Source organism: Mastigoproctus giganteus, chromosome 4, assembly GCF_048544385.1.
Source record: "Mastigoproctus giganteus isolate SK-2022 chromosome 4, ASM4854438v1, whole genome shotgun sequence".
In the NCBI taxonomy this organism is placed as follows: Eukaryota; Metazoa; Arthropoda; class Arachnida; order Uropygi; family Thelyphonidae; genus Mastigoproctus; species Mastigoproctus giganteus.
In genome coordinates this window covers 186,704,752-186,724,428 of record NC_143578.1, presented here as the reverse complement: position 1 = coordinate 186,724,428, position 19,677 = coordinate 186,704,752, and the positions used below count along the sequence as shown (strand labels likewise).

The following is a 19,677-nucleotide window of genomic DNA, read 5'->3' as shown; positions in this document are numbered from 1 at the left end:
AACGTTACTGCTGTGAGGGAAATGCTTGACGAAAACAGGTGAGTGACCTACCAACAGATAGAGGATACTTTGGGCCTAAATGCACCAGCAATTCGTTCGATTCTGCAAGATCATTTGCACGTGAAGAAACTTTGTTCTCTCTGGGTGCTGCATCAACTGACTGAAGAGCAGATGACACGACATGTGACTTGGTGCCGGGAGATGTTAAAAAAGTTTGATAAGGGACAATCTCGGTATGTGAACAACATCGTGACAGGTGACGAGACTTGGCTGTACTATTACGATCTGCCGACCAAGGCTCAAAACAAAGTTTGGGTCTTTGATGATGACGACATACCCGTAATTTTCAGAAAATCCCGATCTGTAAAGAAGAAAATGATAGCTGTATTTTTCAAATCGAGTGGAATTGTGGAACGTGTCGTTTTGGACACGCAGAAGACAGTCACAGCTAAGTGGTATACTGAACAATGCCTGCCTAAAGTCATTGGATCTATGAAGAACCTGCGGCCAAAGTCAAGAATGGACATCTGGTACCTCCATCACGATAATGCTCCAGCTCACCGTGCCAAAGCCTGCACCGAATATTTGACCACGACAGGACTGAAACTTCTCGAGCACCCTCCCTACAGTCCAGACCTTGCTCCCTGCGACTTTGCACTGTTCCTGCATGTGAAAATGAAGCTAAAAGGGAGGCGGTTTTCCAGTGATGAGGACCTTCTACGGGCTTGGGACAACGAGTGTGCTTTACTCCCTAGTGAAACTTGGCAGAACTGGTTTAAAGATTGGTTTCGGAGGATGGAGAGGTGTATTGAATGTAGAGGAAATTACTTTGAAAAAATTAAATAAACAAAGCTGTATTGCTTTTTTTTTTTTTTTTTGATTTGGTAGTTGTTGGCGCATCGGCTTCTGTGGCCATATTGCACCTCCCAAGGTTTTTGCAGTACTTTGATCCAAGCCCGAGGCGGGAATCAAACCCGCGACCTTTGGGTTGCCGGGCAGGTACTTTACCCACTCGGCTAAGCTGTATTGCAAAACTTTCCTAGTACCCTTTGTATATATTTGAAGTATTCCTTATCCCCCCCCCCTCTTTGATCTGTTTCCTAGCGATTTCTCATAAACTGCCTTTGCCTGTTGAACCTTTTCTGTGGCTCTATTACAGATCATCTTGTAACTGTTATAAGCTTCAGTACTTTTTATTGCTCTGTAACTTTTCCATGTCACCTTTTTCTGCTCAAATAATGTGGCACCTTCACTATTCATCCAACTTGGAACCCTCCTCGTGGAGTAGGCAGGATCATGCTGGTGCATTAAATATTTTAATTCATAGAGTTTGCTTCTTAGGCCTCTGCAATTTCATTGAATAATCTGCATTATTTGGGTTCAGGTTTAGTGGAATGGCCTGACTGCTTTATTTTCCCCACGATCCTGTTTAAATTTATCTCATTTCAGAAATACTGAACTAATATCCATCTCATCATCGGCGTACAGAAGGAAAACTGCATCTTCATTATCCACTTGTCACCAATTTCCATATTTTGATTAGATAGATTATTCTGTGAAGGATTTGAATCTTTCTCTTTTGTTAACAATCCTGACTTGGGGAGCATCATCTTGGTATGGTTTGGTATTAGTAGAATTTGATGTACCCTTTGTCTTAGTTGCTGTAAGTGTCTCACCAAATACGAGGAAAGATCTGGTACACTGAGAAAGAAGATATTTTAGGAGGAATTGTAATATCAGTGTGTTAAAAAGCTCTAGTATTTTTGACTGCACTAGAACAATCTGGAAGGCATTATGTTTGAGATCTGTTTTCGTGCTTCTTGGCATGAGACGTTTTTTTCTATCTTGTACTTCGGTATTTTCTTACCCATTTTCCATGAATCACAAGCTCTGGAATATGCAGGATGAGCACCCTAGCAATTGGGACACTGTGTGGTGTTACTGCTGTACATTCAGTTTGGGGATGGTATGGTGAGCCATACAAGAGGCAAATGGCCTTATCTTGGCAAAATAATTTTGGAAATCACTATGATCACTCACTTGGCACTTGGAGCCATTTAAAAGGCCAGTGAACATATGCTTTGTGACTAGTCCCCTTCCATCGATGTCAGCACTATTCCACAGGGATATTGCTGACATGCACTACCCTGTAGTATGTCCAGTAAAATCCCCAAGATGTAAGAAAAGGGGGAGACTACTGCATAACAAAATCATCAAGGTCTTTCTGGGCAGTCAGTAGCAGGTGGCAAATAGAGCAGACTTTAATAAGAATCCCACCGTAAGCAAACTGCAACAGTAGGGTGGCCCTGCTTGTGGAAGAGTCACTAGATAGTGACTCTTCTATGAGCAGGGCCACCCACAATTCTATCCTTACAAATAATAGAAATGTTATGCATGGTGGGGTCATCATTTAACTTTAGATAAGTCTCTTGTAAGCAAATGCACGCTGGTTAATTCTTTTGCTGAAGTGCCTTGATGCATTTTTTCTGCATTTGCTAGAATCCAAACAATTCCACTGTAGGAATTTAGCCATTACTTTGGCTTGGTGGATCCAACTGTTGCCTACCTGAGTGCTGAGGGCTTACTTTTTTCAGGATTGGATTTATCTTTTTGGGTAAGTACAGGCACTGTGCTGTGTCCATTTCTTCCTCTGCAAAGAGTTTAAAGGCTGTTTCATCAGGTACCTCCTTGATTTAAACTTTCATGTTTTCTTGTACTACTGTAGGCGGTTGTTTTTCTGTGTAGTTACTTTACCACTTGATTTTTGTAATGTGGAATGGAAAGAGGTACCAATATAGGAGTGACAGTTGACTCTTGGTGGTATAGTCATTTGGTTTTGAGTCCCAATACAATATTTCTTGGCAACCTTTTCAGTATGCGTTGCCTTTTTGCTGGTTTAACTGCTTTTCTGGCCTCCTGGTATGAAATGTTGAGCTCTGCCTTAAATCTTATTTTTTTTTTTTTTTTCTACCTTCCATTTCTGGCATGCTTGGAAGTATGCAGGGAGCTCTCCTTGGAAATTAATACAGGTGGGTTTAGCAGCCTTACATGATGTAATTTTATTGTTCTTTGCAAGAAAGCAGGTAGGTCTGGTGATCTGCTGTGGTGTCTTTGCATCAACAAGATGCAAAGACACCACGGCAGGCCACTTATGAATGTCCATACTTCTGGCACTTGAAGCACCGTAAAGGGTTTGGAAATATGGATGTACTGTGCAGTTCAGATAACCAGCTTTAATCTCATTAGGAGATATTAGCATGTTAAAAATAAGGATAAGGTTTCTGGTCAGGACTAGATTCCCATCCCTGTATATGAACATTTGCTTTGTAGATGTCACTCCTTGCGATTTTAGTTCTGAACATATCTCCACTTCAGACACTTCAAGATCCCAAAGATGATGCCTTGGGATGAGTTTAGTGCCTCGTGGGCTGTTACTGTAATTGGCATTCCTAACAACAGATGTGGCTCAGAGGAGCTGTTCTGAGTTTCCTGCACTAGTTTCAATGAGGATATCCTCAGAATGCAGCCATTATACAGATTTCAGGGAGCCTGCCAACCCTTCTGAATAAAGTAGAGTGACATTTTCCCTATAGGTTTCTCTCCAGTGGAATGAGTATCAGGATGTTGGACACTGATATAGCTTGTACTAGGCCTGTTTACTGAAGTGGTACTTGCATCTGTGTCATTATTTACTGAAAGAGACCAGTGTTGAGGCACCAGAAGAAATGTTTAGATTATTAAGATTCGTGTTAGTTTTTATTCTGATTCGGTGCCTGGGCTCCGCGCCCACCACGGAACCCAAATGGGATGCTCAGCAACAGTCAAGCAATAAATAAAAGTGGGATACCATGGTACCCAGACACTATACCCCCACAGCTGAGAGTCCAAATCCTGCCCCTTAGGCCATGAGAGTAGGGACATAGCATTCAATGTTAAATCTCACAGGCAAACCCACTAGCCAATTCACCCTGGCTGAGCCTTCCAGGACCACCCATCTTGTCAAAGCAGGGGCCAAAGTGGTGTGTTGCAGCTGGGATCTCCAACAACCAGATTCCCCCATTCTGAGTTTCCACGGGTTTCAGCACACAGCAAACATGTCAGAGTCCTATGATGTTAGCCTGGAACCTAGGCTGTGGGCATTGGATCCCAACGATGCTAATCTGGAGGATGAGCACCATCACTGGGAGCTCCTCTCACCATGTACAGGTGTCCGCGTTGAGGGGGTAGTCTCCTTGGCAATTTGTACAAATTGCCTTAGATGCAAATCACATTACTTGCTCTTGTAGTCTTTAGCACATTGAGCATGGGCAAGGGAGCCACAATAGGCTGTGAATGACCATACTTTTGGCACTTAAATCACTTCAGTGGCTTTGGAATATAAATCCTTACTCAGCAGTTTAAGTAGCCTGCCTTGATGGAACTCTAAAGCCTTGGGGCATTGAATATTAGGATGAGAACTCGCATGGGAACGAGATTCCCATTCTTCTGCATCGATATTCACTTTGCAGCTATCACACCATGATCTTTCAATTCAGAGCAGATCCATAAAGATCTGCTCTGAATACATTTCCATGAAATGTATACATTTTCACTATACATTTCCATGAAATTCGTAGATTTTCATATTTCGCTCTTTGAGAAAGATTTCTTGAACCACTCAAAATTTCATTAAAACTGGACCAATGAGAAATCTGGAAATTTTTCTTTTCTTTTTAACACGACACAGACTACACATATACAATATACACTATACCAGCGGTTCTCATACTGTGTGTCGCGACCCCCCTGGGGAGGCACCATATTTTACATGGGCATCACAGACAATGTAATAGTTTATGTAAGATTTCCAGAGCAAATAATAAAATGTATTAAGAATGATTTTTTTTTTTTTTTTTTTTTTTTTTATCTATTAGATATCTACTACTACTATTTGATCTGTATTATGAAGTTGGATTTTCGGCACTGGCAGTCATTAAATCTAAGTACAGATCAAAATTAAATGTTGAAAAATAAATGTGTTGTCATTTTGAAAACAACACATAGGTTTGATGAATTATGCAATAAAAAGCAAGCAGAAACATCACATTAATGTTTTTATATGAATAAAATAATATCCCAATTATTATTTTATGTAATTCATTATTGTATTAACATATTAAAAATCACAACTACAGGTGTTTTATTTCAAGAGAGGGGCCCAGAAAATTTTACAGGTGAAAGGAGGCGTCGGCTCAAAGTTTGAGAACCATTGCACTATACATTGAATTGTGACTATCCCATCCATAACAGACTATGCTGTATAGAGGGCAGTATAAAAAGCCAAAGATCTTTGTACACTAGAGTAGTGGTTATCTGCATCTGCTCATGTAGGTCAAAGTGATAAAAGTAGAAGTTATGAGAAGTAGTCAAGATATCACAGTGTTTAAAGGGCATGATTGTGGGAGCTGGCACACCTTGTCGGTTGCTCATGGTCCACTGAGGTTAAGATGTACACAGCTTTGTATCAAAAGGGTCATGGCATATTTTGCTAGCAAAACATGCCCCATATTAGGCAAGAACTAGAACCCCTGGTGCATATGGACCAACGCTTCACTGGTGAAGTCTACCAGCATCTCTTAGGAGACCATGTGCACCTTGCCGTGTATTTTTTCTGGACAGAAACAGGATCTTTCAAGATGATAATGCACTGTCATCAGGCCCACACTGACCACAAGTGGTTCAAGCAACACAGTGAAGACATCCCATCTTGATTGGTATCCAAACCTGACCTCTATCCAATTGAACACACAACCATCATTTATTATGGAAAACCCAGCTGGCACAGCATGACTGAGACTACCTATGGACACCTTCAGACATGTAGTGGATCTCAATGCCAGGCAAACAGCAGCTGTTATCAGTGCAAATGGTAGCCCAACACAGCATTAGATAATTGGTCACAATTCAGTGATCACTAGGTGTATATTGTACTTGAAGCAATCAATATTGTTTATTGCTGTGTGCTGATTTCAGGAACAAATGGGCAATATGGCAGGATATGCAAAAATGAAATATTCTTGGTTTGCATCCCAAAAAGTATGATTTTTGAATGTGGTGGGGGGGGATGAAAATCATGAATTATTACTATTTACTAATGTGCCTGAAATATAATGCACTACTATGTACATTAACTAACTTGTTGATGCAATAGGATGTCCTCTACAGCTATTTCTCTATTACTTGATTTGGTTATCACATTTTCAATCTTAATTCCAGAGAAATTCAATTTCCACCAAAAGCCCAAATTGGTCAACTGAGATCAACACGTGTAACCTTCTCATTTAATTTTAAAAGTGATTTTCACCTATTATAAAATGTCTACAATTAGCCAGAAACTGATAAGATATGGCAGCATACACTAGAAAATGAAAGCAATTTATACATTAATAGATGCAAATTTTTTGAATGCAATCTTCAAAATGTAGTACTATACATGTACTTCCTAGAGTACATAGAGGGGAACACAGATCTACAGTGGTGGACAAAAAAAACTGCATCACCTTAAAAAAACAGGTAACGGTTGTAGTGAAACGTATAAGATACTGTTTGATTTCAGTCATCTTGTTTGTTGTAAAGCAAAGGTATTGTGCCAGATAATGCTTCTATTGCATCAGACAGTAATTGCAAGGTTTTTCTATAAATACTGTGTTGGAATAGTATGCATGCTCATTAGTGTCCTGTTTTGCACAGGTGTAAGCATGGCTCCATATATGTTCAACTGACACGAAGAAAAAAAGTGTAGCTATTGCTCAGTCCCAGAAAGGGCTTTCTACACGTGCTATCACTGATAAAATAGGCTGTCACCAGTCAACAGTATCCTGGGTGCTGAAATTAAAGCGTGAAACCGGTGATGTGAAGAGAAGACCTGGATCAGGCCTCAAGAGAAAGACTACACCTTCCCAAAATCGATATCTGAAATGGCTATGCCTTTGTAATCGCCATGCTAGTGCTCCTGATCTAAAAGTGGACTTGGAGATGGCTTCTGTTGTTGAAACAAGTGCACAAACTATCCAAAGACGGTTTTCAGAATGTGGTCGGCATGCCTTTCGGCTCAGAAGAAGAGACTTGCTTGGGTTAAAATGCATGTTTCATGCACAAAAGAGCAATGAGACACTGTCGTCTTTTCTGACGAATCGAAATTCAACCTGCATGGCTCTGATGGGAAGCGATATTTCAGAAGTTGAAAATTGGAGGCAGATGTTCCTGACTGCATAACACTGACTGTAACGTTCCCTGCCAGTCAAATGGTCTGGAGATGCATAACAAGCAAAGAGGTGGGGCAAATTAAGTTTATTAACGGAACGGTAAATGCAGAAACTTACACTGCTATCTTGGAGGAGTGCCTGAAACACTTTATTAGGGATCACCACACAGGCATCCAAGACTGCACTTTTCTACAGGAATCAGCACCTTACCACACAGAAAAATTGAGAAGTTTTATGCTAATTAGATTTAATGACGAGTTTGTCTTCTTGTCTCACAAGGCTTAAAACATACTTCACCAATGTTTTCCCTCTTTTTTTCTCCCTTAAAGTGCAGTCATAATTCAGAAATGCTGGCATTAGTGTTGGACTGGCCCAGGAACAGTCCACATTTGAACCCTATTGAAAATTGCTGGTACATACAGTATGTCGCCTAAAATTGCTCAGAAGAAGCCAACAATATCTAGCTCACAGCCAACTCTGGCAGTAAGCTAGATAATCTTGTAATGACAGAGTAAAGTGGAGGAGAAATTGTTGAAGATAAACACAAGAAAAGCACCTGGGGTGGATGGGATCTATCCAGTTATATTAAAGGAGGCAGCAAAGGAAGTAAGCAAACCCTTAGCCATAATTATGAGAGCTTCCTTGGACTCAGGGGAGGTACCCATAGACTGGAGATGTGCAAATGTGACCCCAATTCACAAAGGAGGATCAAAGGCTGACACAAGTAATTATAGACCTGTGAGTTTAACTTCTATTCCAGTAAAATTAATGGAGGTACTGGTTAAAGAAGCACTGCAGGATCATCTAGACAAGACTTCAGTTATAGCTTGGACACAGCATGGTTTTGTTAAGTGGAAGTCTTGCCTGACCAATTTGACTGGATACTATGATGCAGTCACAAAAGAACTGGATGCAGGAAATAACTTTGATATTATATATTTGGATCTTAGAAAGGCTTTTGATACTGTTGCACTGGAGGCAAATTGCTGCTATGGATAAAGGGGTGGCTGAGGGGGAGAAGACAGAGTGGTAATCAATGGACACTGCTCATCGTGGACTAAATGTTATTAGTGGAGTCCCTCAGGGTTCAGTGTTAGGTCCATTATTGTTTTCTTTATTTATAAATGATATTGATGATGGTATATCAAGCTTAATGTCCAAGTTTGCAGACGATTAAGTTGGTAGGGTTGTTAAGGACACTACTGACGCTATGCTGCTGCAAGGATTTGGAAAGGTGGAGCAGATGGGCTGAGAGGTGGCAAATGAAGTTTAACATTGACAAATGTAAAGTACTACATATGGGAAACAGCAACCCCAGAGCAACGTATCAACTCTATGGTACTACACTGACAGTGGTAGAGAATGAAAGAGACCTGGGGGTAATTGTGCAGGCAGATATGAAGTTCTCTGAGCAGTGCAGACAGTCTGCAAGAGTAACTCATGGTGTCTTGTCAATGATATACAGGAATTTTTCTAGCAGGGATGAGGTGATTATTCCCTTGTATAAGGCAATGGTCACGCCACACCTTGAGTACTGTATACAGGTCTGGAGGTCTCATTTCAAGAAGGATGTAGAGCTGCTGGAACGAGTACAGAGAATGGCAACAAGATCAGTGAATAGAACAAAGGGTTGCTCTTAAGAAAGGCTTATGTTTTGAAAATTAGTGTCTGGAGACTAGGCACCAGCGAGGTGATCTGATAGGTGTATAAAGCCTTCAATGGTTTGAGCATGCTCAATGCCGATGGGATTCTTCCTCTTGCTCAGAATAATCACCTGAGAAGGAATAAATTCAGATTGAGGAAAGACAGATGCAGGATTGATGTGGGAAATTTGCCTTTAGCCAGCAGGTAGTTAGTTGGTGGAACAGACTTCCATCCCTTGTTGTGGAAGTTGATAGCCTAAATAAATTTAAGGCTCAGCTGGACAGGTATTTCGAATGAACGGAGGGGTAAAGTGGAAGTGGTTTTTTTTTTTTTTTTTAGCTGATGCTGCATAAGCTTGCTTTCTTGCATCATATGCCTCTACTAATGCTAAGTAAGATTCAGCTTCAGGAGAGCATTGTAAGGGTGTGGTACCACAAAATTGGGCAACCATGTATCCAGAAGTTGATTAACTCTATGCCAGATTGTTGCAAGGCTTGAGGAGGAACAACAAAATATCGAGGACTTATTTTTCTGATTTACAGTACATAATACTATTAATGTTAACTTGTCATTTCAGTTGGTACATGTAAATGCAATAAAATTTATATTTGGTTGTGATGATTTCTCATATTTCCATTAATTATGCATTTTACCCTTTGGGAAGATATTTATGGCAACTGGGTATATCAGGTGGAGTCGTTTTATTGGATTTAATTCGCAGATATATATATATACATATATATATCATCTAAACAAATGAATTTGGAACATTTCTGCAACCCACAATGCAGCACAAAACACATTTGAAAAATTCACAAGTGATACAGTTTTTTTTCACCACTGTATGTACTGCACTGATGAAAGGGTTAAAAAAAAAAGGTTTAAGCAAAAAATCTACTTAAGCATATGCTTTAATGAGTTAATTTTACACTATACTTCTATTTTAACCATTTCGCCTCTCCCCCAACATTGCTTTACGCATATTATACGAGTAAGAATAAAAATTGAAGGACTGGAAAATCTTAAATTCCAGGAAAGGATACCAGGTAGCCCTTGCTTTGTGCTGGTCCGATTTGAGCCGACTCGCAATAGCGCAGTCATTAACCACAAGGCCATTTTTTTATTTATTTTTGCAATTTTTTTATAAATTGAAAGTTCAAAATCGGACAAAATTTATTGGCATCGTACTGTACTATCATGCACTGTTCGTGTGATCAAGAATAATCTGAGCCAAACAGCAACTAGCACACCTGTATCACAGCCAATAAGAGACAAGAAAGCTTCCTCAAAATATCCCTCATGGATGCGAGTGGTAAAGGTCCATACAGTGAAGCATTCAGTTGGTAGTTGTTTATGCCATTTACACGTGTTGGAAATTTATTGTGCTAGCATTTTTTTTTATTAATTGTACTATTAATAAATTAAATAATTAACAATAGTGATGGCCATGTGCCGTTTTTGCCAATCGTGTTATAAAGTTTTTAATTTAATTTGAATAGAGAGACATGTCTGGTAAAAGTTCAATGAATCCTAGTGCAAATGAAAGCATGAAAAAGGCTTGTCGACCTATCACATTGTAAAATAAGATAGAGGTTATTCCGAGGATGGAAGCTGGTGATATTTGTTTGTTTGTTATTTCGTTTTTAGGAGCATTAGCAACTAAGGCCATATTGGTACGGGATATGCGGTGGTCATTCCCTGACCTTTCCGCATCCTCCGTATTTGGTGGTGACAGGCTCAAACCCCTGTCTAATCAAGAAGCATGTGCTACGGCACTGCTGCTCCTTCCCACCTGGCTACAGAGGTGCCGCAGGAAGCTGGTGAAAGCTGCCCTAATGTGTGTAGGGCTACGAATATGCCTCCACCGATTATTATAATTATGAAAAATGCTAATTCTTCATAATCAATCGAAATTCTTCAAAACAATTGCAAAGTGCTACACAAGTTAGTCACGGCAGAAGTAAGCTTTTAGAAAAGATGAAGCAATTACTAACATTTTGGGTTGATGATTTGAACCAAAAAACATTCCCTTAACCCAAGACTGAAAAGGCTAAGTCAATTTTTTAAAAATTAAAGAAGAAAGGTCAGTGCAATGAAATATTTTTGACTAGCAAGGGCTGGTTCATGAGATTTAAAGCAAGAACCAAATGCACAAGGGTGAAAATTACCAGCGAGGCAACAAGTGCAGATGCTGATGTGGCTGCCGCATTCCTTGCAGAGTTTCGGGCCATAGTAGAGGAGGGAAAATATCCTTCAGATATTACATTGAATGTTGATGAAACTGAACTTTGTTAGAAAAAGTTGCATTTAAGAACCTTCATTGTACATGAAGAAAAGTCAGCTCCTGGGTTTAAAGCATTAAAAGACAGGCTGACACTTTTGTTGGGAACAAATGCGTCAGGCAATTTAAAATTGAAGCCAATGTTGGTGTAGCACCCAGAAACACCATGTGTTATGAAAGGCTTAAATAAAGCCATGTTGCCTGTGTACTGGAAGTCGAACAAGAAGGCTTGGGTGACACAGGACATCTTGGATTGGTACACCAACTATTTTTGTTCTACTGTTCTCAAATTTTGCAATAACAAAAATTTACCAACTAAAGTTATTCTTCTTTTGGACAATGCACCTGGACATCCTACAAACCTGGGTGAAGCCATAAAACGTTAATGTTGTCTACATGCCCCTAATACAATATCAGTTCTGCAACACATGGATCAGGGTAATAGCCACCTTTAAAACTATACAGCAAAATTTACAGAAATGGCAAACTTTGGATATGTCCAACATTACCATCAGATAATATTGGCAGTTGTTTGATGTCTTAGAGGGCAGTAATCACATTAACACAGCCTAGCAAGAAGTGACTGTCAATTTCTATATGGAATGTGGCATAAACTTCTCCCAGATTTCATGCATGACTTCAGAGGATTCAAGCCATAACAGAAAGTTGTATAAGACATCAGCAGGCTGACACAAGAGATGGGATTAGAAGAAGTTACAATTGAAGATTGACTGAGCTCTTCAAAGGTCATGCAGACACTCTTTCAAATGAAGACCCATGAAAAGTTAGCTGCAGAACTTAGCCAACAGCAGGAGGAAGAGAAACAATAAGACTCTCCACTAAAAATTATGAAGACAATATCAAAGAGCTCACTAATGAGCTCTGTGATATTGATCACGACTGGGAGAAAAGTGTCACAGTTAAAAGGGTGTCATTTCAACCCTGAGACCTTATTTTGAAATTCTTAAAGAAAGAAAGAAAACACTTGATCCTCTCTTCAAAAAAAAAAGAGGCAATCTTATCAACCAGAGTCACCAACAGAAGATAATCGACGGAAGACCCTCAACCAGACCTTCAAAATCCAACTAAAACTTTGGCATTGTGCATCTGTCAAAATGTTTTGTGTATGTATTAATATTTTATTTACATGTACTATTACAGGTAGTTCTCGACCTTACGAGTTAATTCATTCCTAGTATGCAGTCGTAAAGCGAGAATTTATTTCTAATAGACATAAGGTTAAAAATTATTTAGCTAATTAGTTTATGTTTGAACAATGATTGAGTTATCGAAAGAAATGAAAATGTCGCTTGTAAAATCAAGCAAATTATAATAATAGAGAAATTATTTAAGACTTACAAATGTTAAAGAATATTTAATCTTCATCATCATCGACTAAATGCACACTTGTTGGTCACTCATTGGTTCAGCACTCGGTTTGTTGCACAAGGAGTAGTCTTCTTCAGAAATGTTTCAAGAGGTGTTTGTTTCCAAGATATAAATTTCATGATTGCATGCATAAGCATTTTTAACGGCGCACACAAATTGCAACTAATATGATTCGCGTGGAGTAACAAGTTTACAAAGCTTTAAAGGGGGGGAGGGGGATGAAGAGAAGAGTCTGAAAATTTATTTGTTTTTTATACGATTGAAGATTTCAGTAAAGGGGAAACAACAATTTCACCATAATAACTTGAAAAAACCACAATTCCAGCTATTGTTATTTTCGCAAATGCAAGAAGATCGAGTTTACTACCCGTTTATAATTGCTTGCAGTAACAGAAAAGCCCAATGAACAGGAAAGTGCAAATTGTTTTTATTGTTTTATGGTCATGACCTCCAGAAATTTGCTTTAGAAAAATATCACAAAGGCATTTAAAATTGATCCTTATAACAGAACATATGATAACGATGATGCATTTCAATGATTTGAATTGGTAACTAATACAATTTACAAACCATGCTCACGATCTTTTATATGGCATTATGGTCACGCTTGTGACCTTAAAAATAACATTTTAGAGAGATAAATAGCTTAGTTATAAAGTGAAAATTTCAACTTCCGAGATTTTGAAACGAATTACCAAAAAACTGTGTTATTGGGTTCACATTACGATATTTTAACGATACAATTGTGTCTCTGGAACTGATTAATATCATAAAGCAGAGTACACTGTATTGTATAGCTATAGTTTGGAATGCAGTATTTATGAATGATTAACATTCATGTTTTGCAATTAATGTTCACATTTTCGATTTTGTTGATACTTGGGGAAAAAGAAACTCGTAAACCCGGGAACTCTTAAAGCAAAAACTTGTAAAGCAAGAACTGCCTGTATATTTATGTAGGTTAAAAATAACACTTTTTTTAATTAAAAAGGCTTATTTCTGAGCTTGAAATATTCCAGTATTGAAGAGGGTAGGTAAACTTTTTGGTGCCCGGAACCTAACCCTGTGATTTCCCATTGACTCCATGATATAAAGGGTTCCATTTGCACCTGTACCCCCCCCCCCAGGAACCTAACCCCAGCGTAAACCGAGGGCTACCTGTATTCTCAATTAATGAGGGAGGGAGGGGGGGGGTTTGGAAGGAAAAATGAATCTGATTTGCATAGACCTGAATCCACAGAAAACTGCTGCTATTAGTTTGAAATTAGGAGGCTAAAGTTTCCCTCAGCAGTCAGCATCAATCTCTATGATGAAACCCAAACGATAATTTGGAAATGTACTTCTAACCACAGAGGGAAATTTGTTGGTCCCTTGATTTCCCTCTGTGGTTAGAACAGTTATTAGCTGTACATTTATGAATAAGCATACTAAGCATAACAGCTTAGTATGCTTAGTCTGTTTGCATTACAATCAATAGCTAGAATGAAAATCTTTATAGTAAGAAATCGTACTAAATATAAACAATTACCTTGAAAAGCACTCTCATTCTTATTGCAATTTAACACTACAAGAAAACAATATCCAATGCAAAATTAACAAAAGTACAACTTATGAAATGCTGCAGTTTCCAAAACAGATCCTAACATGTTATGATAAATGATAGTGTTTACGTGCATCAGCACTCTTCAACATCTAATAGATGATGTCCTCCCTCTCAAATGCCACATCTCTAATTAAGGATTAAAACATATTACTTCTGATTATTTTTAAAATTGTGATTTTACAGGTAAACCACCACTGTAAGTGATACCCACCTGGTTCGGGCAACTCATTCTTTAAGTCGAGAAGCGTACCAAATCCCCGGCCTCTTCCAATTCTGTTAAAAAATAAAATAAAATGAAGTAAAGTAAAGTATATATTTCTGAACTATACATTTTTATTATAGATATCTTACATATACTCAACCACAAATCCATTAATTATAGCTAAGGATTAAATTATTCATCATTAAAAGTACAGGCAACCTCCGATAACACGTACTTCGACAACACGGTTTCACTCTAACACGATTGATTAAGTGCTGCAATCCTTGCACAACGTAGTACTTATATAACACAGAGAATTGTGACCTCGCATAACATGGTAATTTTGAGCTTTTATGTGGGAAAAAACTATTAGGTTGGATGTAAATTTTCAACATTTCCATTCTTTTTTGTGAATCCTACTTTTGGCTGGCTAATTGTCATGCAAAAAAAAAAAAAAAAAAAAAAAAAAAAATAATATTGGGAAATCCCTGTGTTAAGTTCTGTGCTATTGAACTTTTGGAAAAATTTAGATTTCAAAGTTTTATTATTATTGGATAATTTGCCAGGCCATCCAAAAGATTTAAGTCATCCCAACGTTGAAGTAATATGTTCCTATACCACCTAGTACAACTTCTTTAATTAGATCAAGACATTATATTTACCTTTGAAACTCATTATATCAGAAAATCGCTACAATGGATTTTGAAAAAAAAAAAAAAAAAGTGATTCTGAATTTAATTGAAGGAAAACTGAAGGATGCATCGAAACATTTTTCAATTGTGGATTGTATCGGAATCATAGCTTTATCGCTCAAAGAAGTAAAACTGTCAACATTAAATGTGTTGGTAAAATGTATGGCCAGAGTCAATTCTTTTTTTTTTTTTTTTTTTTTTTTTTTGATTTGGTAGTTGTTGGCACATCGGCTTCTGTGGCCATATTGCACCTCCCAAGGTTTTTGCAGTACTTTGATCCAAGCCCGAGGCGGGAATCGAACCCGCGACCTTTGGGTTGCCGGGCAGGTACTTTACCCACTCGGCTAGCCCGGTCGGCAGAGTCAATTCATTCAGGAAATATGGTTGAACCAACAGAAAATGGAATCCGTGTGATAGTAGAACTTGCTAAGTCTGTAGGAGGGGAAGGTTTTGATGATATGACTACTGAAGCTCTTGTGGGTGTGCACATTTGGTAGAATCGCAGCCATCTTCACACCAGGTGGAAAAGACCTAAGTTCAAATCCAGTCAATGAGAGGAGGAATTTTATGGGTATTTTTCACAACGTGACCAAGCTATTAAAGTATCAGGCAAGGGTAGTATGGTTTTTTCCTCCCAGAAACTCTGGTTTTTCTTCCAAAAAAAAAAAAAAAAAAAAAAATATAGAAAATCAACCTCAGAACAGATGCAATTTGAATACACAGAGCAACATAGCATAATGTCGCTGATGCTCCTATAAAAAGATGTATATGATTACTGAAGATGTTCAAGAATTACTGACAGAAAAAGAGGCTGGTGAAGCGTATTTGGTGGAAATGGCAGAGGCAAATCAAATCAATTCAGAGGATGATAGCGCAGATGAAAATTATGAACTTCCAAATTTTACACTAAAAAGTATACGGAAAAGCATAAATTTTGCAGAGCAATTAGAATCTTATTTTTTGAATTCAGGTTCTTTGACTGAAAGGAGCCCAAAGTTCAAAAGGGAGCTTCAAAAATGCTTAGCTCCATATAATGAAATTACAAAGATCTATCAAGCAAAAGCAAACAAACACAGATTATTGATATTTTAAAGAGAGAAGAAGATACACAAAATTTAGGATGGTGTATTTTCTTAGGTCTTGGAATGTAACCCCTCTTTTTGTACTGGTTCTTAGTCCCCTATAACATGGTTTCGCACTACATAAGATTTTATAGGAATCTAACTACCATGTTATACGAGAATTACCTATAATGATACAAATCAAACCTCTTTTCAAAACAAAATTATAGACAAATTGATCTAAAAGTTACTTGCTACGTAAAAACATATGAACAATATGCAAGGTATCTTCCACAAGGGAATAATTTTACATGTGCATAAACATTAGTCCCATTGTCCAGTTTCTGGTTGTAATTCCTATTATATCACTTCAACATGTGCATCACACATAGTATGTAAAATACCTAACTGGTGGGGGGGGGGGGTATCAAGCCTGCTGCAATGCTATGCACAGCTATTGTAAATGTGAAAAATCAAGAATATAAACCTGATGAGTGTAAATTGAAACTGTCTTTAATAAAACCCTGTAAGATATTAAATTATAGGTTGTCTTAAATACAACTCTGTATATGAGGTGCAAGAAAGTTCCTGGAATGCCTTTATACTTAAAAAAATGCTCTCTTACTATCATGCTGATAGTAAGAGAGCATTTTTCAATCCCTTCCCAAATATGAGTGACTGCTGGTTAGACCAATGAATCAAGTTGTGTAAAGTTATGTAAAAAAAAGCAAGTGAAACTGGTTTCTACTGGCCAACCCATGAACAAACTAAGCCATCACATTCTTTTTATCAGTCCACTTCCTAATTCATCTCACAAATATACGTGGTCTCAATTCTGATCTCAACGATGTCCATTTCCACTTACAGTCTGCCAAACCCAATGTACTTTTTCTGATAGAATCTCATTTATTAGTTGATTCAACCACTGCTCATTTCAGTTGCCCAAATTATTCGCTGTATGATTCCTTTTCCTCAAAGGTGGTACTTGTGTGGAAGTCCATTCCGATATTCCCTGTCAGAGACTTGATAATTTGCAATCTCCTCTTTTCGATCTTCTCTGGCTTAAAATCTCTCTACCTCATTCTGTCAAATTCATCTGTTGTCTCTACCATTCTCCCAACTCCACTAATCACTTGGAACTCTAACTTTCTCCTTTTGAAACTTGACTTTCTCCAGTCCAACTTTCCTAACAGTGAGGTAATTTTCCTTGGTGATTTTAATGTTCACAACTCCAGCTGGCTTCCGTTTTCTAGTCACACCGACCCAGCTGGTCGAGATACAGAGGCTTTTGCAATTACTAATGATCTTGCACAGATTGTTCATTTACCCACAAGAATACCAAACAATCCTAACCATACAGCCAACACGCTTAATCTTTTTCTCACAAACAACCCTTCAAAGTACACGGTCAAAGGGAGGGGTCCTTTAGGCACCTCAGTGATTGTCACAACTTGGTAATTGTCTCTTCTCCAATGGAGCCTTTATCTCATGGCTATTCCCAACCTTGTATTGTTTGGCATTACAAGAATGCGAAATGGGATGGCCTGCAAGATTTTTTTTCTTTGTTTCCTTGGTTGGATTACTGTTTCAAAACTTCTGATGTCAATGTTTGCTGAGATCGTGTCAGTGAAATTATTCTTGCACGAATTGAATCCTTTATCCCACACTCCACTTTAAAATCTCGTCCTTTATCTAAACCTTTGTTTTCCAATAAATGTGCTAAGGCTGTTCAAGAGAAGAATGTTGCATATCGTAATTGGCTTGTTTCTTATTCTTCAGTTTCATTTTCTGCCTACACCAAAGCTCGCAACAATTGTAAAGCAGTTATTAAACAGTCCAAACTAGAGTTTGAACAGACTAAGAGAAGAAAACTTGCTTCTTGCCCTAATGGTAGCCGAGCATTCTGGTCTCTTGCCAAAGCTATTGGCTGCAATTTTTGCCCATCTCTGCTCCCACCTCTGTCCAAATTAGATGGTTCTGCTGTCACTTCAGCCAAGGATAAAGCTGATCTGCTAGCATCCCATTTTTCTTCCAACTCATGTATTAATGATCTTTGTAAAACACCTCCCACGATTCCCAACATGCTCCATTCAATGCCTCCCGTGGTCTTCTGTCAAAAGGATGTCAGAGGGATTTTGATGAATCGTGATGTTAAGAAAGCTCCAGGTCCCGATGGTATTTCTCCACTTGTTCTCAAAACCTGTGCTCCTCAACTTACTCCTTTTCTTTGCCGCTTTTTTCACTTTCTTATTCCAGAGGTGTTTTTCCTTCTGCTTGGAAATTTGCTCATATTCAGCCAGTTCCTAAAAAGGGTGACAAATCCCTCCCATCCAATTATCGTCCCATTGCAATTACTTCTACTCTTTCTAAAGTAATGGAGAAATCAATTAACCGCCAACTCTTAAACTACCTAGAAACCTTCCATCTGATCAACGATGGCCAGTATGGATTCCGTCAGTGTCAATCCACTGGTGATATTCTGGCTTATGTTACAGATTTATGGACTAATTCAATGGAAAAGTTTGGTGAAACACAATTAGTTGCTCTTGACATCTCAAAGGCTTTCGATCGTGTTTGGCATAAAGGTCTTCTATACAAGCTTTCATCTTATTGTTTGCCAACTGTTTTTTGTAATTGGATATCCCGTTTTCTCTCTGATCGCTCATTGAGGGTGATGGTAGGTGGCTCTTTGTCTTCTAACTTCTCCACTAATTCTGGTGTCCCACAAGGCTCAGTTCTTTCCCCCACTCTTTTCCTCTTGTATATTAATGACCTTCTTCCATTGACTGGAAATCCTATCCATAATTTTGCCGATGATAGCACATTGCATTCCACTTTCCATTTTGAGAAACCTTGCCCTGCTCAACCAGCTTCAACTTCTCCAAAATCTGCTACTAATTCCTTAAATGCCGATCTCCAGGTAATTCTCCAGTGGGGCAATGACAACTTAGTTCATTTCAACCCTTCTAAAACTCGTCTTGTCTTATATCTCGCAAAAAGGATTCTTCTGCTCCTATGCTTATCTTTAGTGACACTCCGATTTCTAGGCAAAATGATATATCTCTTTTGGGGATTACCCTGACTTCTAATCTCTCTTGGCACAAGCACATTACAAATATTGCTTCCTCTGCATCTAAAAAACTTGGTTTTCTCTTTCGCTCTCGGCGTTATTTTTCTTCCAAACAGCTGCTCACTCTATAAATCGCAAATCAGCCCTGCCATGGAATATTGTTCCTACATCTGGGGTGGTGCCCCCAAAACCTCTCTCAGGCTTCTTGATTCCATTCAGAAGAGGGCAGTTAGTTTAATTAATGATTCATCTCTAACAGTTTCTCCACTCGCTTTCGCATAGACGCACTGTTTCTGCTGCATGCCTCTTCTACAGATACTTCCATGGGTACTGTTCTTCTGAATTGGCTTCTATAATCCCCGCTCGCTCTCTTTCAAAACAGTCCGAACACGTGCCACCACCAGCCAACATCCATTTACTGTCCAACTTCAGACCCACAGAACCAACTTTTCTTCCTCGTTTATTCATTCGACTGCTGTTTTCTGGAATAA

The 19,677-nt window shown here is 38.6% G+C and overlaps 1 protein-coding gene across 1 annotated transcript in view; it reads right to left on the bottom strand.

The window, feature by feature from the left end:
- The window catches only part of vas (ATP-dependent RNA helicase vasa), a 200,891-nt gene that overhangs the window by 126,967 nt on the left and 54,247 nt on the right, over window positions 1–19,677 (bottom strand). Inside the window, exon 4 of the mRNA XM_090371104.1 lies at window positions 14,373–14,434. Coding sequence (XP_090227230.1) covers window positions 14,373–14,434 — 62 coding nt within the window. The remainder of the gene's footprint in view (window positions 1–14,372; window positions 14,435–19,677) is intronic.